The 20,369-nt window shown below is 38.7% G+C and overlaps 1 protein-coding gene across 1 annotated transcript in view; it reads left to right on the plus strand.

The window, feature by feature from the left end:
- The first annotated feature begins 1,983 nt into the window (after nucleotides 1–1,983).
- The window catches only part of dph6 (diphthamine biosynthesis 6), a 68,047-nt gene continuing 49,661 nt past the window's right edge, over nucleotides 1,984–20,369 (plus strand). Inside the window, exons 1-4 of the mRNA XM_023352287.1 lie at nucleotides 1,984–2,095; nucleotides 2,354–2,445; nucleotides 4,451–4,635; nucleotides 20,111–20,184. Of these exons, the coding sequence (XP_023208055.1) occupies nucleotides 2,073–2,095; nucleotides 2,354–2,445; nucleotides 4,451–4,635; nucleotides 20,111–20,184 (374 nt within the window). The 5' untranslated portion in view covers nucleotides 1,984–2,072. The remainder of the gene's footprint in view (nucleotides 2,096–2,353; nucleotides 2,446–4,450; nucleotides 4,636–20,110; nucleotides 20,185–20,369) is intronic.

Genomic DNA, 20,369 nt, shown 5'->3' on the forward strand with positions numbered 1-20,369 from the left:
AAATGATGTTCGTCTGCAGGTTGTTGATTTTGTCAATTATTCTACAAGAAAAAAAAAAGAAAAAAATGCAAAAAGAAACAAAACAACAGCAAAAAAGGAATTTAGTTAAAAGCAATGGGATGAAAAGATGTCTCTCTCAATTTTGTACTCTCAGACGGAATCAGTTGCCTTTGGCCTGCTTAGGGGTAGAAGGTGAGGGAAGCGCACAAAAAGCAGTGCAATTATTCTGCTCTGGCACAACAACAGAGAGCAAAAGGAGCATCAAAGGCTTTCCTCTGAGCAAAATAGGGCTCCCTCAGAGGAAAAGCACAACCTGCGTGTGAATACCACTGCCTGGACTTTTTTGTCCTCTTTAAAAAAATGAGAAGTACAGTATCCACAGCTGTTGTAGCTTTAGTTTATATTAAACTTTGAAAATGTTTTTTTCCCCCTTGTTTGCACCATGTGTTTGCAAAAACAGTGTCAGACTACAGAATTTTCTATAGCCCTCTTCCTGATTGGACCAGTGATGAAATATAAAGCTACATGCTGCCATTCAACAGCTGGTTGTCTTTGTGGATTCATTGATAATTGTTAAACATTTTCGGGAAAACCTGGTCTGATAAACAGAGAGAGCATCCATCCTAATTTGGACAAAGCAGCTCCTCTTCTACGGAATTTATCTGAATTTATCAGTCCTCCACAGCACAATTCTCAGTAACTTAGTTACTCACCCATTACCCCACTGAGACAGTGTCTTACCATAGCCAAAGTCAAATGGATTAAAGATTAAGCCCTAATAAACAAATCATGAAAATCCAAAAGAAAAATATGATGCTGGCAGAATGGAAAAATAAATCACAATTATTAGTTGATGACTTGATTTCTGATAATCCGATTGATCCAGATTTGTTTTATTTCACGGTAACATGGCTGCAGTAAGAGGATTATATTAGCATATATGAGTAAATTCCTTCTAATTATTAAAATGTTCACATTTATTGAACAATAAGGTGAGGTGGGGGAGTAGCAACCACTTTTCATCCAGATTTAACATTAAGCCCATACCTATAAATAGCTACAATTCTTTTAAACAACTAACCCTTACTTTTTCTCATCAAAATTGCACTAAAACCACTTCTGTCTGTTGTTTTGTATCAACCAACAGGTCCTTACACTCATTTTTTAACTCAGATATTTTTAGCTGATTTAGTGTTAAATATTGATCAAATTAATATGGTGGGGGATTTATTTCATTGATGTTGGCACACATAAGTTACTATCACACATGGAAAGTGATTACCTACATGTATACTTTAATACCATCTTAGACTCAATTGACTTCACTCAAAAAATCCACAGACCTGTCTACTCCTATTGTGATACTTCAGACCTTGTGCTGAATGGCATTGAATGTGAAGCAATAACAGTATTTCCCCATAAGGGAACAAATTCTGAATATATTTTAGACCCTTACACATTTCTAGGTATGGTGAAGGATCAAATATCAGAAATGTTCAAATAACAACCTTTTTGTCAGACTCAGGTGTTGAAACAGACACATCTAAAAGTTGCAGGACACCAAAGTTTGTAGTGTATATTATGTAGTATTTCAGTATGTTCAAAGACAAGATATTTTGATGAAGCATTTGTAATAATTGTTGGTTAAAAATTACAAGTTCATCGGTGATCTAGAATAACAAATTTGCATAATTTTACAAGTTCTATTATTTCATTTCATGAGATTATAGTCCTTTTTTATGCTTGTGATGCTTCTTTCATTTTTTTTATACAGCAGATGTTTCTTTGTCTGATATTTCTATGTCTACATTAGCCTTATACAACCCCAAAACCTTTGGTGATCTGCAATAAATTAAAATAAACCCATTTTCTCAAATGTTAAAAAGAAACAAGTTTTCATTCAGGCACATTGAAGGCCGTCTAACATTTCGAACGGGGTCCTCGTTAACCCGGAAGCTTCCTATCACATGGTTTTGTGTACATTTACCGGTTGCTAAGAGCACTTATCTCACTATCACAGTAGTTTCTGCTCCCTTTTTATAGCAACAGACTGAAAGACGGGTTATAAGAAGATGAAAGTGGTTGCGTTAATCAGGTAATAACAGCTCTCTGCTTTTCGTTTGCAGAACTTTAAAACGAGCATCTTAAGGAGGCTGGCTTCATTCAAACTTCGACTGTTTTCAACACACACCACTTACAATAATTTACAAGTTGTCATAAATGTCTATAGAAAAGTATAAATTACTACAAGCGTAATAGTTGCATTTGCAACTCATTCCTTATAATAATAGATTCAGTCTTACTGCTGTAACTCTGCCTTTACCTTTCTACCTCTTTGTGATGCTGTGTGCAGTGGGGGCAAAGACAGCTGCTACAACATGATGCAGTGTGTTGCTGCTGGACACAAGATTGTGGCTCTGGCCAACCTGCGTCCCGCTCACACAGGTAAGGAAAATGTTCTGACGTAGCTTAATTGGATCCACAGTGGTCCTCATAGGCTACATGTTGTGTTTGGGACAGCCAGTACGTTTGTCGATATACATTTGTATATGTCACAGAAGTATTACAGTTTGCCCTTCTCTGTAATTAATAAGTTGTGTTAATTTTGCTTTTTTTAAAAAAATATTTTTTTGCTGCATTATTTTAGGAAATTCCCATTATTTAGAATTTTCTTTCTCTATCAAATATAAATATCATATGATAAGTAACGTCATCATTTCTATCAAGAAATAAGATGTAAATTTAAATTTACATTTAAATTTCAATACAACTTTGGAGGTTTTTGTTTACTGTACTGAGAGATTTGGTTCAATTTACAGAGATAACAGCAACAATACTCTTTTCCTTTTTTATGTTTCACCGTTTCTCTATACCCAGATAAAAGGTAAAAGGATGGCTGGTTATTAAAAGCTGACAGGCAGGGTACATCTTTGCATATTGTCAGAACATTGCAGGGCAACACAGAGACGCACTGAACCAATAAACATGCATCACACCCTCACCCGGTAATAACTGCGTGTTTTTGGATATGGGAGGAAGCTGGAATACCCAGAAAGTAACTTTACACACAAGGTGAACATGGGAACAATGTAACTATTATAAAATGGGATACACACCCTGGGCATTTATGCTATTGACCATCATCTGCTTTGTTCTTCACCCAATTCACTAGGAAGATTTCACTAAGTACATACAAATGTAAATATGCCGATCAAAACCAGCAGATGCTTTAATTTACATCAGTTTTTTTTTCAATCAAATCACAGTTCTGTCTCCAGCCTCATACAAAGCGTGTGCCAAATGATCAGATAAATGGTGAAAAATGTTTTATGAAACAGGGGTATTACGTAAGTTTGACTTTTTGAGCTTTATATCATGTTATAATATTATTCCCTCATCAAACATACCTGGACTATCGCTTTTCATTCTATCATGGAAGGTTAATCCTGCAGTGGTCTTAGTGAGACGGCCAGACCGTCAATTTCCACAAAAATCCACTGTAAAAATGCACACAGGGTCAGTGTGACCCCACCACACCCCGCACAGAGTAAAATGCCCCTTTCTCGGTTAAGGAATCCTTGACTCTCCCATGGCAGCCACTTGACTCAAAATGATTAAACCTTTGCTCCCACAAAGGTTCCACCTATTTCCACAAAAATCCTCCTCAGAGCTACATTCGCTAGCTGTGCTATTGCCTTACTGAGGACCCCTCTCCTGTTTCTCCTCTACTCAGCTCCAACAGACTAGCAGCAGCAGCAGCAATTAGTTGGAGTTTCTTAAAGAAACAGAGGTCCAATTTCAAGGCACCAAATTATGAAGTAACATTTCTTTTACATTTTACATTTGATATATATGTATTTTTATATCATCTGAACAGTTACTTGATTGTGCTAAAAATGGCACTGTGCCTGAAAAATACATTTTACTCCTTAGAAGGCAAGTCTCAGATTTCTAAGAACAACATGTGACTGCATCAGGATGGACCACCAAATATATTATAATTCTCTTTAAATTATTTCTTTTTATATGATGGTTTTCTGTAACAATGTTTGCATTAAGCCATGTTAAAATGGCATATTGCTAATTTACAGTAACTTAGCAATATACAATGGTCCTTAACTAAATTGGTAATTTTGCAGTGAGTTACTCCATTGCTTATTGCACATTTTGATGGACTTCTGCTAGCATCCTTTTTTATTTAAAAACACATCCTATGCACATCAGATATTGGGGTGACAGAGGTAGGAGTGTGTCCTGCAAACTGTGTCCATTGTTGTGGAGCTACAATCCATTAGCTTGCCATCATCAGCATGTGAATGGGAATGACTGATATCATTATAAAGCATCTTTGAGTGTCCTGAAAATGTGCCATATAAGTCCGATGTCATTTCATTCCATATATGCACTGCCATCAGATTTTGACTCCAAAACACTTTCCCTTATGCTATAGATGAATTGGATAGCTACATGTACCAGACGGTGGGTCATCAGGCAATAGAGCTGTACGCTGATGCAATGGAGTTGCCTCTTTATAGACGTACCATACAAGGCTCCAGCCTGGACACGAGCAGAAATTACAGTCAGACAGAAGGGGATGAGGTGGAAGACCTGTATCAGCTGCTGTACCTCGTTAAGGTAGGTTATATCTCAAGAAGAATTTATGGAATTTTTTTTCATTCTTTGTTTTTTTACCTCATCATCTGACAGTAAACTACTGCACAAAGAATTGAAACTACTGAAAAAAAAGGTTTAGAAATATTTTGTGTTGTACAATGGTAGTAAAAAAGATTAATGTGGTTTAATGTGGATTACATGTGGTTACATGGTAACTGCAGCCCAATCAGTTTTAAATAATTGGAACAGGAAACCAGGCACAGCCACCTGAAGCCTGCAGCCTATACTGGAATGTTGGTGAAGGTATCAGTTAATAAACACATCTATTTCCTTTAGAACTCCTTTTCATAGAGACTGGTGTCTGTATGGCCTTGGAGGAGGCTACTGTGGAACATCATTATGCACTTCCCATTATGAATGATGGAGCTCGATATGGCCTTGATTTTTTTGTACAAGTACAAAACCGCTGTAGTGACATGCACACACATCTCCAAATTGCGCATGTAACCTGGTTGATTGAAGAGACCCTTTCAGAAACAAAAATACATTGCAGTATTTTGAAGTATTTCGTGCAGTATTAGAATATATTACAATATATTTCAAGTATGACATTGGTGAATATTATTTCCTTTTGTGAGCGGAGTTGTACATTTTTCGTGTTGCAGTTTTTTAAATTTTATTTCATTTTTGCTAATCTTTGGTGCAGGATCAGATGGCATCGCTTTTTGCAGAAACTATCCTAATCTGCATTGCTGATAATTTAACCAAAACATTTATTGGTTTATTCCTTCACAACAAAGCTGAAAGTGGTGATGGACATGCAAAAACCTCCTATATGTAGGACAAATATGAAGATTGTAAAGAAAAATTATAGTGCATAAGGGATACCTATGGTAGTGGCATTATGGTTTAATCAAATGCTAAGAGAGCCCTATTGAATGATTCAAAAGATCTGAGAAAAAGAAGTTTACATTTTCTGCAAATATTCATACTTAGTTTAGTGAAACTGAACTGCGAAGCAGGATTTGTGGCTTACGAAGTAACTTCTGTCTCAGCTTGGGGTTTGTTCAGTTTTATGAACTACATTCACTTCTTATCTGGGTCTGTAGCCGAGGCCCCCCAGGTCTTGACCCTGACATGTCTGATCTAGGATGTGCGGGATGGTCTGCTTCCAGATGTCTCTTCAAGTTGCTGTGTTTTGCCAGGTATTGTTGCTCCACATGCTTTGCAAAATGCCTTTTTTAAGATTTGAAACGATTCCATATGTTCACCCTTTTCCTTCTTCTTGGTGACGCTTACTTCTTGCTGCTCAAGAAGATTGAGTCTCATGTGCTATTTTTCAAACTCTTTCCATCCAGTTTTACTTTTTTCTCATTTTATTTGTTCACCAATAGGTCAAATTACTTTGGCATGTAGACATTTTCACTATACCGTACTTATAATTACAAATTAGCCTTTTATTTACTTTTAGTCTGGTTTTGCTAAGAAAAGGTGGTGTTTAAATGTGGTGGATGTGATGGAGTCTAACCATCTGTTTCCTCATACTGCCTTAAGGAGCTGCTACTTATGTTGTAGCATCAGCTGAGCTGCTGCACTCTTCATAACACCTGTTATCATCTGCATGTAGTCTGCTCAGAAGAGTAAAAAGTCATGTTTGTGCTTTTAGTCTGTCTCATTTAGTATGCTGTAACTTCACTTGTAAGTGTGGTAAGTTGCCTCTTCGTCTCACTCCGGAACAATAGTATGCATGCTGCATCAGTTGATCAAAGTTTTATGTGCAAAGTTGGAGAAAGGTGCCCTTCAACAATGGCTTTGCAGGAAAAGTAAAATTTTTTTTTTTATCTCAGTTGACGGAAGATCAGATGCAAAAATTAATCACTGAATGAATATTTCATCAAATAGCCCGTTTGCTAGGACGCTGAGAAAATATTCATTTGATGGCAAATTATGTATGAGGACCTCGGTGGTCCGGTGCGGTGCAGGGGTGGCTGACTGACAGCTTTGAGATAAGTGCATGTGTGGTTAACTCAGCGCTGCCTATCTGACCGCCTGCAGCCATGAGGAAGCTACCTGGACAGAAACTTCAACCGCGGCAAAAGCTCTTCCTGCTGTCAGCGCAAACAGTGTGCGGGGATTGATCCTGTGCAGTGTAACGCATTATTCCCGCTGCACCCGTACACAACCTCCTATTTTAGCCAGATACATCAAAATTTAAACGCCTCTTATGGGATTGTGGAGTTTGTTTTTCAGATGAGAGCTGGCTCGATGTGCTGGAAATAAGACAGATAGTGTTTTCTCATGGTCCTTTCTAAAGAGCTGATGTGGAGACATGTTTATCTGGAACGCAGGGCTGCTCTGGGGTTTCCGCATGTTCACACATTCAGACCTAGTGGCAAGGGCCAGTCAGACTGCCCGGGGGCATTTCAAACCTTCGGCCCGCCTTTTTGTTTTTTTCTTTTTTATCATCTTCTAAATAAATCGCCCAGTTTTACACTTTTAAATCGAAAACCTCTTGATGTAGCCTTCGTGCTGTGATTATATGCAACTTCACACAGCCTGCTTTCTGTTTTTATGCTGTCTCGTAATCATTTACATTTAAATATTTCTGTTGCATGTGAGGCAATACCATCCTCGCCTGTGGCCATTTCTCTAATTGCAAAAGCCTGCTAATTTCCCATTTCCAGGGCTCTTCTGGCCTGACCTCTTCAGTCTGACTGGCCATAGATCAGGGCAGCTGGACTCCCATGGGGCCCTTGTAGGCCTGCAGAAACTCCAGTCATGTCCCCATTTACCCTTCTCACCGTCATCAACAATCCTTCACCATAAACAACAGGCTTCCTCTTTTGCTTACTGAGTGATGGCAACCATAAGAGTACAACTTGATGGCTCAGATTTCAGTTTCAGCTGCTGCTCTCTGAGGCTGTTTCCTAGTTGGATCTTGTGCTCTGCATACATATTGCTGTCAGTTGTATTTATATTGTCAACTTTCCTACAAAATTCAACTTTAACAAATTATTTACATGTCTTAGGGTTATTTTTAGTGTTTTAAGGTTCATTGTTTTTCTTTTAAAAACAAAAAGAAAAAAAATATTTTTGGGTTTACAAAAATTTTAGATATTGCTGAGAGAATAGATTTTGATAAAACTAATAGTAAAAACATTTTTGCTATAAAATAAATTCAATAAACAATATAAATTAAAATGATAACTTAAAAGCAATCAATAATGTTTTATTATGATTCATAAAACACCTTTTATACAGAGAAATGAGATAAAGTGCTGTGCAGAGGTTAAAAGGGACATAAAACTAGGAAATGCCACATTAAGCAAACAGTAACAAATAATAAAATGTATTGAAGAAACACTAGAAATAAATATCAAATAGAAATAAATGGAATAAATAAATAATAAAAATTTTAAAGTTAGTCCTTAGAAGTTTGAATTAATTTCAAGTTACAAGCCTGTATCTGGCAAAGAACACTTGCATGTAGATGAAAGATTTTTTTTTTCTCTTCCCAGATCCAAAGTTGATGACTTTTAAAAGTGGATATTCTTCCCCCCTCCTCCTTCTCTGTTTGTGAGGCTGGCAACGCAAACTTGTAGCATTAGCCAACAGTGCCATCTATGGATCATTCCCATTCTCTGCCCAAGAAAAGTTGTCTGAGAATGTTTTAAGCCATTCAGAAAATTCAAAGGAAGAGATTATATTCTTCAGAACCTTTGTTGATAGAGGGGGAAAAAAACCCTCCAATTATATTAGAAAAAAGTGAGCTATCCTTTCCTTGGCAGTGGCAATATTGGCAGAATGACAATGTGGCTCTTTAGTTGGCCTCTTTGCTCTCATCGCTGGCTGTGCATGGCAGCGCTTCTTTGAAGTATGTAACCTGATCGACATGCAAGCCACGCCGTACCCTGTCCCATCCTGCTAGGTGCTGATCTTTGAACTCTTCCTTTGAGGAGCTGAAATAACAGTTTGGGTGAAGATTTTTTTCTTTTCTTTTCTTTTTCTTTTTTTTTGCTTGAGGCTGCATTTTCACTGAATAAATTGCATCTTTGTGTCATCTGGGAAATAAATCTAAGACACTTGAATCCAGAAAGATATTTTTGTTGTGGTTTTAGGGTTTAAATACTCATATTTGCTTTCAAATGAAAGTGCTGTCACCGCAGAGGCGCATGAGTTACAAAATGTTATTTTGCAAGTTCTGTGCCCATACTTGACTGTGAGGTTGGTCTGCTCCGCTTTGTGTGATCCGCTCTGATGTGTGATACAGATCAACAGTGTCAGTCACCCCTGGCTGTAACGTCAGTCTCCACACTGCCCAAAGCTTGCAAAACCCCTCATATTAGTCATATCGCATCCCTCAAATCTTATATCCTTCTCTCTGTGTTCTGTGACCTGACACAGTGGCTCTTTGTGCCCCGTGACCCCTGTTGTGTGTCCGTGTGTGTGTGTGCCTTCCATGCACGCTTGTCTGTTCAAGGTCATTTCTAATCGGGGCCCCTGTTACATGATAACAGGTCTATCTCTGTTCTCATTGCACACCTTTCCACAAGCTTGGCCTCTTTCAGCACTCCAGGTTAAACAGAGGTGTTCTCACTCTTCTCAGTCATCCATGCACTCTGTTTCTTTTCCCTAGATCCAACTCCAAACATCGCAGATGCCATGGATTACTAGCTCTTAGCTACATTTCTTTTTAGAAACGTAAACAATGTTTTAGAAGGACGTCAACATGTACAGCACATTGCTAAAGTATTTTGGTTTTTTTTTCTGTAGAAACCCGGTTTGCTGCAACTACAGCTGCAAGTCAGTTAATCTTGCTTTGCATAACAAGAGAGTAACATTTTTGCCCGTTCTTTGCAAAATAGCTTAGACTAAGTAGGTTTAGGCTATATGTTAATTTAGGGTCCTGCTGGAAGATGAACCTCTGCCCCAGTCTGAAGTCTTTTGCAGCCTTTAACATGTTTTCTTCCAGAATTGTCCCATGTTTAGCTCTGTTAAAGAAATGCATCCCCACAGCAATATGCTGCCATCACCATGTTTTAAATTTGATGGGGAGTCTTAGTTTTCCACCATGCACAGTTGAATTTAGATCTAATCTTACCAGAGAATCTTCCACCTCATTGGGGCTTGAGACAAACTGCAAACATAAATTCACACAGCTTCATATCAACAATGACTTTTTCTTAACCCTCCTCCATAGATTTCCAGAGTTCAAAACTATTTGGCATACTGAAATACTCTTCCACCTGAACAATTAATCTTTGCTGCTCCACTAGACTTATCATAGGTATTTTGGATGCTTCTCTTGTTAATATTCTCCTTGTCTGACATGTCGGTTTAGGTAGATTTTCAGCTGCACCACTCTTCAAATGATGTTCACTCTTAACCCTTCTTTAAAACGCTCTTCAATTTTCTCCCCAACTTTCCTGGTGTGTCTATTTGCCTTCATTTTTCACTGATGTTCTTAACAAACCTGTAAGTCCTTCACAGAATATTAGATTTGTGCTCAGCCTTAATTATACGTACTCTGTTTGCTACCGAGGCACCTTCTGAAGATAATCGATTGCAGTGGATTTTATGTAAAGCTTTTATATTAGAGGATGTTGAATTGATATCCAGTCCGACCTCTCAGACTACAATGGGTGAAAATGTTTGGTATTATGCATCATTTCACCCTAAAGTTTACAGTTGCAACATGACAAAATGTGGCAAAGTTTGAGGGGTATGAATACTTTTTTAAGACACTGTGAGATGTAGAAAACGAAAATGACTTTATCGCATCGACTCTGCAACCTTTGAGCTGATGAATAAAGACAAAGACATTTAAGCTCATTAGAGTGATGAGGAACAATAGATGATATCTATGCACATGTTCTATTCCGCCAGCTCTAATTAGCCGGGCTGTAACATCTCTGTCATAGCGAGACCCCGCTTACAGGAAGATGGAAATGTTACTTTCAAATCTAATTTTTTTTATCCTTTAATGTTTGACTTCTCAGAAATGCAACTTTTAAAATAGTTTGTTCTGTTTCAATGGGTGATCTTTTTTCTTTCCAGAGGTGGAGGGGTGAGATGAGTTGGAAAAAAATCTTGAAGAGGCAGACTGAGACCTTTGGCCTTTATAGATTAAAAAATTCCCTCCCTCTCATGTGGGTTAAAACACCTTGTGTTTAGTGGGATAATCCTTCTCTTGAACTCACACACACTCTTTCCTCCTCTTCTCCATGTTTTCCCTGACCTTTATTAAATACACACTCCACTTCCCCCCACTGACGGTATGTTATTGACATCTGCACACAGGAGTGGGGCCCTTGGAGATTGTCAAGGCAGCCCATCCACAAGTCCAAAGAATTATCTTCTTTTAGCCTTTCCTCTTTCTTTCTACCTTTCCTCAACTTTTTCTTCCTTGTATTGTTGTCGCACTTTCATCCGGACTCTTCAGAAGCCGAGACACGTGCGTCCTGATTGAGGTGACTCCTGCTGTGAAGAGAGAAGGCAGAAGAACCAAAGGTAGTGGAGAATAATGGAGAACAGTGGTGAAGGGAGGTGGAGATGTCTTTGGTTGAACAAGGAGCCAAGCAGTATTGATTAGGCAGCCAAGGTGTTGTGAGACAAGATGTTGAGGTGCGGTGTGAACCATGAAAGGTGGAGGGAGGGGTGGGTCAGAATCAAACACCCGACTCTTCTCTGATTACCAGCATGGTGCCGCATTAGACGTACATCGGGGGCTCAACAGGAAAATGGATTTCTTTAAAAAGCTGGTTAATACATAAATCATGACCTCTGGGGTCACCGTGAGGGTTTAGAAGGTCTGATCGATAATAAAGCTAATGCAGGCTTATTGTAGGTGGTTTGTGGTGCAAAGAGACATCTAAATGGTGTTATTGGAAGTCGCTCACAAGCAGTTTTGGGCCAACAGGCAATCATTTTTTTTAATTTTAAGTTTTTATTGTTAAGAGTTATTGTTTGAGATGCAGCTTAAGAAATCTTAAAATAATTAAAAAGTTTGAGTGTTTTAGTTTGTAAAGTGAAACAGGGCTAGAGTTATCACAGGGAATCTGTCATACATTATTGCAAGCTTTTATTTCAGTTCATTTCGATTATTATGACTTCAAACTAATGAAAAATCACAAAACAAATGTTCACAGAATATTTAAATATTGTTTCAGATTACTGAAAAACATTTTAAATGCAGAAATGTCAGCATACTGAAAATGATGTTTATGTATTGTAAAATATATTCACTCAATACTTGGCTGGGTCTCTTTTTGTATAAATTACTGAATCTGTGTGTTGTGGCATGGAGACGATCTGCCTGTGGTTGCTTTTATTGTAGACTTCAGCTCGTTTATGTTGTTGGATTTTTTTGTCTTCTTCTAAACAATATTCCATAGATGTTCTGTGGTCTTAATGTCAGTCCAGTTTACTGGCCCATCTAGTAAAATGTCATTCAAGCAGGAATTGGTACTTTTGGCAGTTTCTGTAAGGGTTTTGCATTCATAATCTTCTTAAAGCTATAGCCATAACTGTTGATTTTCTACCACAGTTATTCCTGCCATTACATTTCTTTCTAGTATCGTCTTTTATTTGATCAGTTTCAAGTGGTCTAATTAAACCATATAAAATAGCACTCCTTGTACTGAATTTCAGAAATAAATCAACTTTTTTGGCATTCATTCAGGTAAGTTTAAGAATGTATTACAGTTCTCTCATAAAGGTTCCTTCAAGTAGCTGGATCTCTGGTGCCGCCTCTCTGTGATAGTCCTTGTTATCTTTTCCTCAGCTCTAAGATTCTTGTATTTGTGTTGGTCGACAGGCTTGTTTTGCACTTGAGGAAGGATAGCATTAGCGGTGAGATAATGGCGCTGTGTATTGTTCGCTTGGCCATGTGGAAATGGTGGGACAGGATCTATTAGATGCAGGCCCATTTCCCACCAGCTGACGCTACCGGTTAGCCGCAAACATTAGATAAAGAGCCGAGCCTCCCAGAGCCTTTGTAATTTGTTTGTGTTTTTCTGCTTAATGTACTTTGCTCAATCTTGTTTAGCGATGATGGAAGCTGATAGTCTTATCTTGCCTTGCCAAGGGCATGAGCCACCACAAACTGCTAGGTTTGAACATTGTCCCATTGAGGAACACAGTGTTTTTTTAAATCTTTGTTTTCTGGTGCTATTTTGAAGCTATGTTAAAGACATCAAACTTCAGTGCAAAAAACTTGTTTGCACTGAAGTTTTTGGGATTGAATTGAGCCTATAAGAAAGTCACTATGATCAAAATGATATTCTCAAATTTCCCTTTTCTCTCTCTCTAGGAATTTCATCTCTAAATGTTTTAAACTTATGAGGTACGCACAGCTAGCTTAATGCTATCTGCCTCACACCATGCAATAAGTGAAGTCTTTCACCTCCCTGCCAATAATCTTCTCACATTTTAGATGTTTTTTTTTCTGTGAACCACTCTCCCCTCACAAAATATTTGTTGGAGGCTTCATCACCTCCCGCAGTTAAAGACCATCTATAGAAAAAAAATACAGTCTGGAGCTTGAAGAGTAAGTTAAACCAGTATCAATGCTGTAATTTCTTCTCTCTCTCTCTCTGGGGATTAGAGGAGGGGTCTTTGAGATCTCGGAAGGATGTAGGACAGGAGAGTTACAACCCTAAAAGCTGGGAATACAGTATAAGCTCAATGGGAAAACAAGAAAAGATTTTACAATTTGGAGGTTGTGTGTGTAAATGGACATGAGCACATGTACGCCTGTACACCCTGCGGACCAGGCGTTTGCTTTGGGCCATAAAAAACAACTGACATAGTTTGCCTCTCTGTGGCACTGGATTTTGCTCTTTGATTCTGTCCCTCTCACTTTCTGAAAGCAACTTCCTGTATCAAATGCTTTTTTCCTCCCTCCAGCCAAACGGGAATGTTGATATACAACAGCTCTGGGATCATAACTTTGTTTTTGTCTCCCAGAGAAAGCTCTTGCTGCAATGTTTACGACTTTGCAGCAAGAGCTGCAAAAATTATGAATTGATTAAAAGCAAACCTTTAGTGACAGTTTGATTGAAACCTGGTAAGATGTAAGTTTGTTTGCTAAAGCTGCATAGATTCATCCATCCATATCTGTCTTCTGCTTCTCTCCATTTAGTTTTCACTGTGTGTTGATAAGGAAAGCCTCCTTGTCCTTTTCCTGCTGAAACAAAGACGTAGCGCTTGCTTTGGCCAAATACTCATTCCTCCCTGCCTGGCAATTGTCTGGGGGTGTGTTTACGTAGCCGTATATATGTTAAGAGAAAATCCACCAAATGTTAATCTCTCTACATTTCCAACCCCTAATGAATTTCTACATTTTCCAGCTGTGATGCATGGAAAATGTATTTGTCAAAAACAATTCTGTCACTGTTAAAAAAATAAATAAATAATACTTAGCAGGACAATATATTTGAAATTGAAATTTGTATTCTGTCATTTGAAATGAATGTGGTAGTAGTGGTAGTATTTATATGAAAAAACATTCTTATAAATTACATATGACAACAAAGTTGAACACAGTTTGGAGGTATCAAAATAAGGCTAATAACTCCAAATGGAGGCTGAAAGTACTTTTATGCTTTGGTTTGTGATGTTAGATAAAGTCTCAGTAAATTACTCCTTGCCTTAACATGCCCAAATACAACCTCAATAGAACAGAATGCCACTGTTGCACCTCCATAAATAAATTCAACATTTTTCCTTCTTTGTCAGCGCACACTTGCTTGTCACTCCTCACATTTCTGGTTGATGAGCATAGCTCATTCATCGGCCTGAAGAGACAACGTGTCATGTCATATCCTCTGTTGGCTGGTCACACCTGCATCGCAGCCTAAGCGGAGGATTATGCTCTTCTGTGGTCTGCTTCTTCCCTCCACGTCTTCATGCTACATCATCATCTTTGGAAGTTTATGTGCAGCTGGCTTAGTGGGAACTTTGTTTTTATTGTTTCAGCAGTGCGCATGGTTGAGACCTGACACATGTTGAGTCATCTAGCCAGTCTGTCTGCTAGCGCAAAGGAAGAGCCCATCATTCAGCAGCTACTTCAAACACACAGCAACACCAGTGTACCATAGAGAATGTGTTTTTGAAAAGCTTTTCGAACAAGATTTTACCTAATATGTGTTTTAAATAGACACCTGCTAAGCCTCCATGTCCTTTTACTGTTTTGTTGTAACTAAAACCCTCCGTAGATGCTCTTGTATCCAAATGGAAAAGGTTAAACTTTAAATGTTAACCGCTGCAACATAATTATAAACACTACCAAATATTTCTTGTATACGGTTTTCCATATGCTGTAACCTGCCTCTTTCTGAACTCAGGTTGTCACTTTGGTTCATACAGAAAGGTAAAGAGAATCAAACAGCTGTGTTCTTCTTTGCTCAGACTCAGCGTCCTGTCATTTTAGTATGTCTAAGCTGTCAGGGCACCTTATCACGCCCCAGGACTTTGTCAGTATTCCATTAAACGAGATCGCTTGACCCCAACAGGCCCCAACTCTGCACTGCATCCACTTTAGATGCAACAGCAACCCCCATCCCAATATTCCAGTGGGGGCAAGCACAGGAGGACAATCCCATTAGATTAAAACGGGTCCAGAGTGCATCTAATGCAGACAACATTAAAACTGTGTCACATCCAGTCACTTACATGATGGATGCAGGGAAGGTGGGGCAGAGAGAAGGCTGGATGGAGTAGAATGTTGAAGACAAGGGGGTGTAGAATTTAAAGCTATGGGGTCAGACATGCTGATAATATGACATTGTGATTGCAGCTTTGGAGAGCAGTAGACAGGACTTCTGTGCCCTTGTGCAAACTGTCATTCAATGCACTTTAATTGAATTCCTCCACCTTCTTCAGTTTTCCACCAAACTGATATTACAGATAGAACACTACATAAAACACACAACATTTATGTAAAGCATTATGCCGTACATGTTCACCAATTTGCAATTTACAAAGAGGATTTATAATCAGGACATTCTGGAAAGGTTTGGAATTATATTTTTGGTATTTTCCACTATGGGGAATTTAAAAAGGTTTAAACCTTAAAATTTTAAACCCTTTATCATTGTTTACAGATCTGTAAACGAATGGAAATGGTTGCACTTTAAAGCTTTCTGCAGGTTCTATGTTTAAAGCCTGATACCTGTAGAACTTTCTGCCATGAATTCAAAGTCATTTTTCCTGTTTTGAGAAATATGCTATTCTTATACGTGTTTTATTTTAAAATGTCATTTTCTAGAATATATTTTTGACATGAAAAATTCATAGGGACCCAGGGTGATAATTTGTTACTTTGCGTTTGTAATAGGTACAATCTGGGAGCTCTGGGCTCAGACTGAATCTGGCATTTTGGAAACCCACCATTCTGCAAATTGGAGCTTTGTATTGTTAGGGTGTATAATTAGAAGCTCATTGTGACAGCCATTGAGAGAGCATTAATGAGGGTTCTGATGTATTCCATATGAATATGAATATTGAATTTTTAATATTTTATGGCTTTCTAATTGCCTTGGTTGCTGTTAATAGCTTTGGCTGTTAAACATTTCCCTGACTGAATATCTACCCAAGTGAGGAGAGAATTGCAGCTTCCTTCAGATACATTTTTGTATGTATCTTTAGTGCAGATAGATGTCGTGACTGAAGGCATGTCTGTGACTGTGAATACATTTGAACCAGTCTTTTGCTTCCTTCCAAAGACAAATGTACATATAATTACAAAATACATCACACGCTACCTGATATAGAGTTTAATGGCCGTATCGTTTCTTTGTGGAGCATGTCTGCTGGCCTTAATCTTTTCCACAGCTGACATCTTAATAACTCAGGCCTCTCCATCTATTTCCACAGGAGACATCAGGATGTGGGGGAAGGATTAGTTTAATGAATTTGACAATTAGTAACAGAAGTTAATGACTGCATGGGGCTAAGTATCCTGATGGACATAGCTAGAGGGACTAAGGGCCTCCATTGCTGTGGGCCATAGATCCTCATTAATAGCTTCTCTGCCTGCTGGAGAATACATGGGAAGTCAGGTCATGCCTTTGTTTAGCCTGCCTTTGATGGAGCTTCTAGGACAGTTGCACAACACCATGCAAGAATAGGCCTGGGCAGGAGTTGAATAAAACCCCAATGTCTCAACAAGGTTAGGGTCATTTCATGTCAAAAATAGCAAATCAAGAACAAAGTACAGGGACTTTCAAAAGTTTTCATACCCCATCATATTTTATCACACTTCAACCTTAAATGTTTTTGTATTTTTTTACGCAATAGACCAACAAAATTTTATCAATGTGTTAGCATGGCCCAATCATAGTTCATAACTTAATCCAATTGAAAGTGTTGTTCACACAGCATTTCCAGTTTGACCATACTTGAACTATTTTGCTCTTCACAATTATGCACTATCTTGTGATGCTTTATCACATGAAATCACAATAACTACAAGGAAGTTTGTGGTTTGAATGTGGCAAAAGAAAAGGGCTTTTACAAATTGGGTTCTGACCCTCCTAAGAACCTTTGCGTTGATTATTAATATTACTTAGGTTTCACCTCTAACAGTCAAAGTATTGTTTTGTCAGAGAAGCTCTGGAAAAGATTCCATTTCATTCTGTGTTTTACTAAGGTACCTTGTTTTTATAATATCTTTACTTTTAACTATAAATTTCAGCTTTTCTAAAAACTACAAATTTGTTTTCATAGTAGTATGAATACCCCAAACATCAATCATTTCTAATCTATGGCTTATTCAAAATAATTCACCCTGAGTCTTGGACTAGATTTTGAAAAATAATCTCCAGAGCAGCGCTATCCCTCCTCATTCCAGCCTGTCTCCTGGCAATTCTGTAATGGCGACAAAAACACAGCCTCATCCAAAAATAATCATTTCCCAAAGCCACTGCCAAATGCTCCAGTAGCAAAAGTCTCCACTGCAAACAGAAAGGGATGTGTGAGAAATTCATCTCATGTTATAATTAGTGGCGAGTAGGCTGTAAGGCTGTGCGATGGGATGTAATGAGAGCCAGGGAAAAAAAGAGGTGCCATTTAATTAGACGAGGCAGAGTTGAACCTTTGAGGTCCAAGTACCCACAACCGCCTGCCTCCTGAGAGAGGGTAGATAGAGGGAGACAGACAGACTAAAATACACAAAGAAGCTCTTATTTGTTGTTGCTCTGGCGCTCTGATGCTCTTGTCAGGTCCTGCCAAGTTTAAAGCCGAGGGACTAAATTGGTGTTGATGTTGCACGCTCCTTTACAAACTCTCTCCTTTGTGAATCTTCTCAGCTTTCTGTCTGTCCTCCCTAATTCCACTCTGTGGCTCCTAATTTGCCTCTTTAGAGAGTGACAGTTGCATTTAGGCAAAAGGTTATCATTGTATTAGAGTGGTGTTTTCCTCGAGGCTTACCTAGAATTACATGACACCGCCTGCAGCCACCTTTCCCTCTATGCTGGCCTGAAATGTTATCAGTCTGACTTAATTACTGTCACCAGGCAATGGGATTGACTCTAATGTATGTTCTGGTCCTGGACTCTCTGGAGAGATTTTAGAACTTGAGGAATATCCCTTCTTAAGATATCTCTGTGTTTGACTGTATGCCTACAGTTTAATACCTCACATCCTCTGCTGCACAGTTAGCACAGTGCACATGCATGGAGCGCATCCTTTATCTGATTAGCTGGTGTGCCTATGTGGAGCTGTGCGTGCATGTTTGTTTGTGTGTCTGAGCTCAGCATCAAGCCCCAGGCAGGGCATGGATTTCATTTAGGAAAGTATCAAAGGTTTACACCATGTTCGCTTTAATCAGCATGTTTATCAGGCAGAGAAAAATTGCAGGAAGGGACCACAGGGAGAGGGAGGGGCAATGGAGGATGAGGAGGGGGTGGGGGGTTATCTTAAGGACCAGTAGCCAGGGAAATTGATAATGGCTACAAGGTAATTTACTGGAGACTTGGGCATCCCTCCACTGCTCCTACCCTTGCCTCTTGTTCTAATTACAGCCCATGTAATGTTCTAATGAATCTGCAGGTGTGTGTGGGTAGAGGAGGGGGGTAGCATGGAGGCATTTATGAGGATGTATAACCATCAGCATGTGGTTCTTGCTCGTGATCGTGTGTGTATATGTGCGTGTTTGAGTGTGTCACTCTAGATCAAGCCTGTTTTTCTGTAAGAAGATTGAATGCATCTCAAGGCTGCGCCAGCATCTCTCAAGTGCATTGTTGTCCCACAGTTTTTGAAGTATGAATATGATATGAAGAGCAATTAGATATGCCTTTAGCAATATTAAAGATACATGCCACTCACAGATGGAAAGTTGCGCTGGTGCTTTAAGTCGTCAGTGTGGCTCCATCTTATGGCTGGATGTGCAGAGGGTAGAAAATCTGGACCAGATGTTGATACAGTTGTTTCTAAGTAAATTAGAATGTTAACAATTTTATTATTTCAGAAATTCTCCTGGACTTCTTTCTGGTTTAACACAAGGAATGACACAATTTTAACCAGTGTCTTGGATAAATTTGTGTAGAATGACTCTTGAATCTCTGATCCCAGTTTCACTCCTATTTGTCAAAGTCCCCAAACTTGAATTGAATTTGCTTCTCAATCTTCTCAAAGCTGTAATTATGGTTGTTGCTTGTGGACAATTTTCTGCCACACTTTTCCCTTGCCCTTAACTCTTCATTAATATACTGGTATACAGCATTATGCACACCCAGCTTTACATCAATGAATTGTAATGGCTTACCCTCGTTTTGGCTTGCGTCAATGAATTTCTGCTTGTCAACTGTCAACATATCATTCTTTCTTGTAATTGTCTTGGTTTTAGCATTTCTGTAATATTGGTGGACAGCCTGTAAGACACAGAATCTATCATTGGTAATGTCTGTGCACATGCATGCACAAACACACACTTAAGTTTTTAAGACAGTTCTCATCTCCCTTCATTGCTCTGTCTGGGATTTGTCCCTTTGAGTTCAATTTTTCAGGATGCATTTAATCTGAGCCATTCAGCAAATAGAAGCCAGACTTGTGAACGATGACATTGAGTTTCTGCATTGTTTTTGAATTGTAGTATATATGGTAGTAGTTTGACAACAGGAAGTGAACAAAGCCATTCAGTCCCTGTTACCCATGCTTCCGCATAATGAGCAGTTAAAGTTGGAGCAAGAGGAATGTTTAAGACATTTTATTGGGATGGTTGTTTAAAGCACATGCAATTTACATTAAGCTTCACGTGTAGCTCCCTTCATCGGCAGTACCAAGGAAACCTTAATAAGCCCAAAGTCTGAACAACAAGGGAAATTTGGTTGCCGTTTGCCATTTCTGTAGCACTTTTGGATTCCATTACAAATTCAAAAAGAATAGTTTACTCTAGGAGAATATGACACCCCTGTTCAGTTACCAAGCAAGTTTTTGTCTTTTCTTTATAATAAAAAAAACCCCAATGAACTATTATTGTTTCTTGTCCTCACAGGAAAAGGAGGCCGTTGAGGCAGTGTCTGTAGGAGCTATTCTATCCGATTACCAGAGGGTCCGTGTGGAAAATGTGTAAGTCAAACACTGGAGGTTTAGAACAGCAAAGCTTATTTGCTCCTCTGAACTCAAGTAAGGCACAATCTGTGGCTCACCAAAGGAAAATGGTACATCTAGTTTTTCCCTCACTTGTGTGACTAAACTAAACTAAGACAGGGTTCTGTTTATTCGTACACAGTCACATGTACACACTTTTTGTT

This window comes from Xiphophorus maculatus, chromosome 19, assembly GCF_002775205.1.
Source record: "Xiphophorus maculatus strain JP 163 A chromosome 19, X_maculatus-5.0-male, whole genome shotgun sequence".
Taxonomy (NCBI): Eukaryota; Metazoa; Chordata; class Actinopteri; order Cyprinodontiformes; family Poeciliidae; genus Xiphophorus; species Xiphophorus maculatus.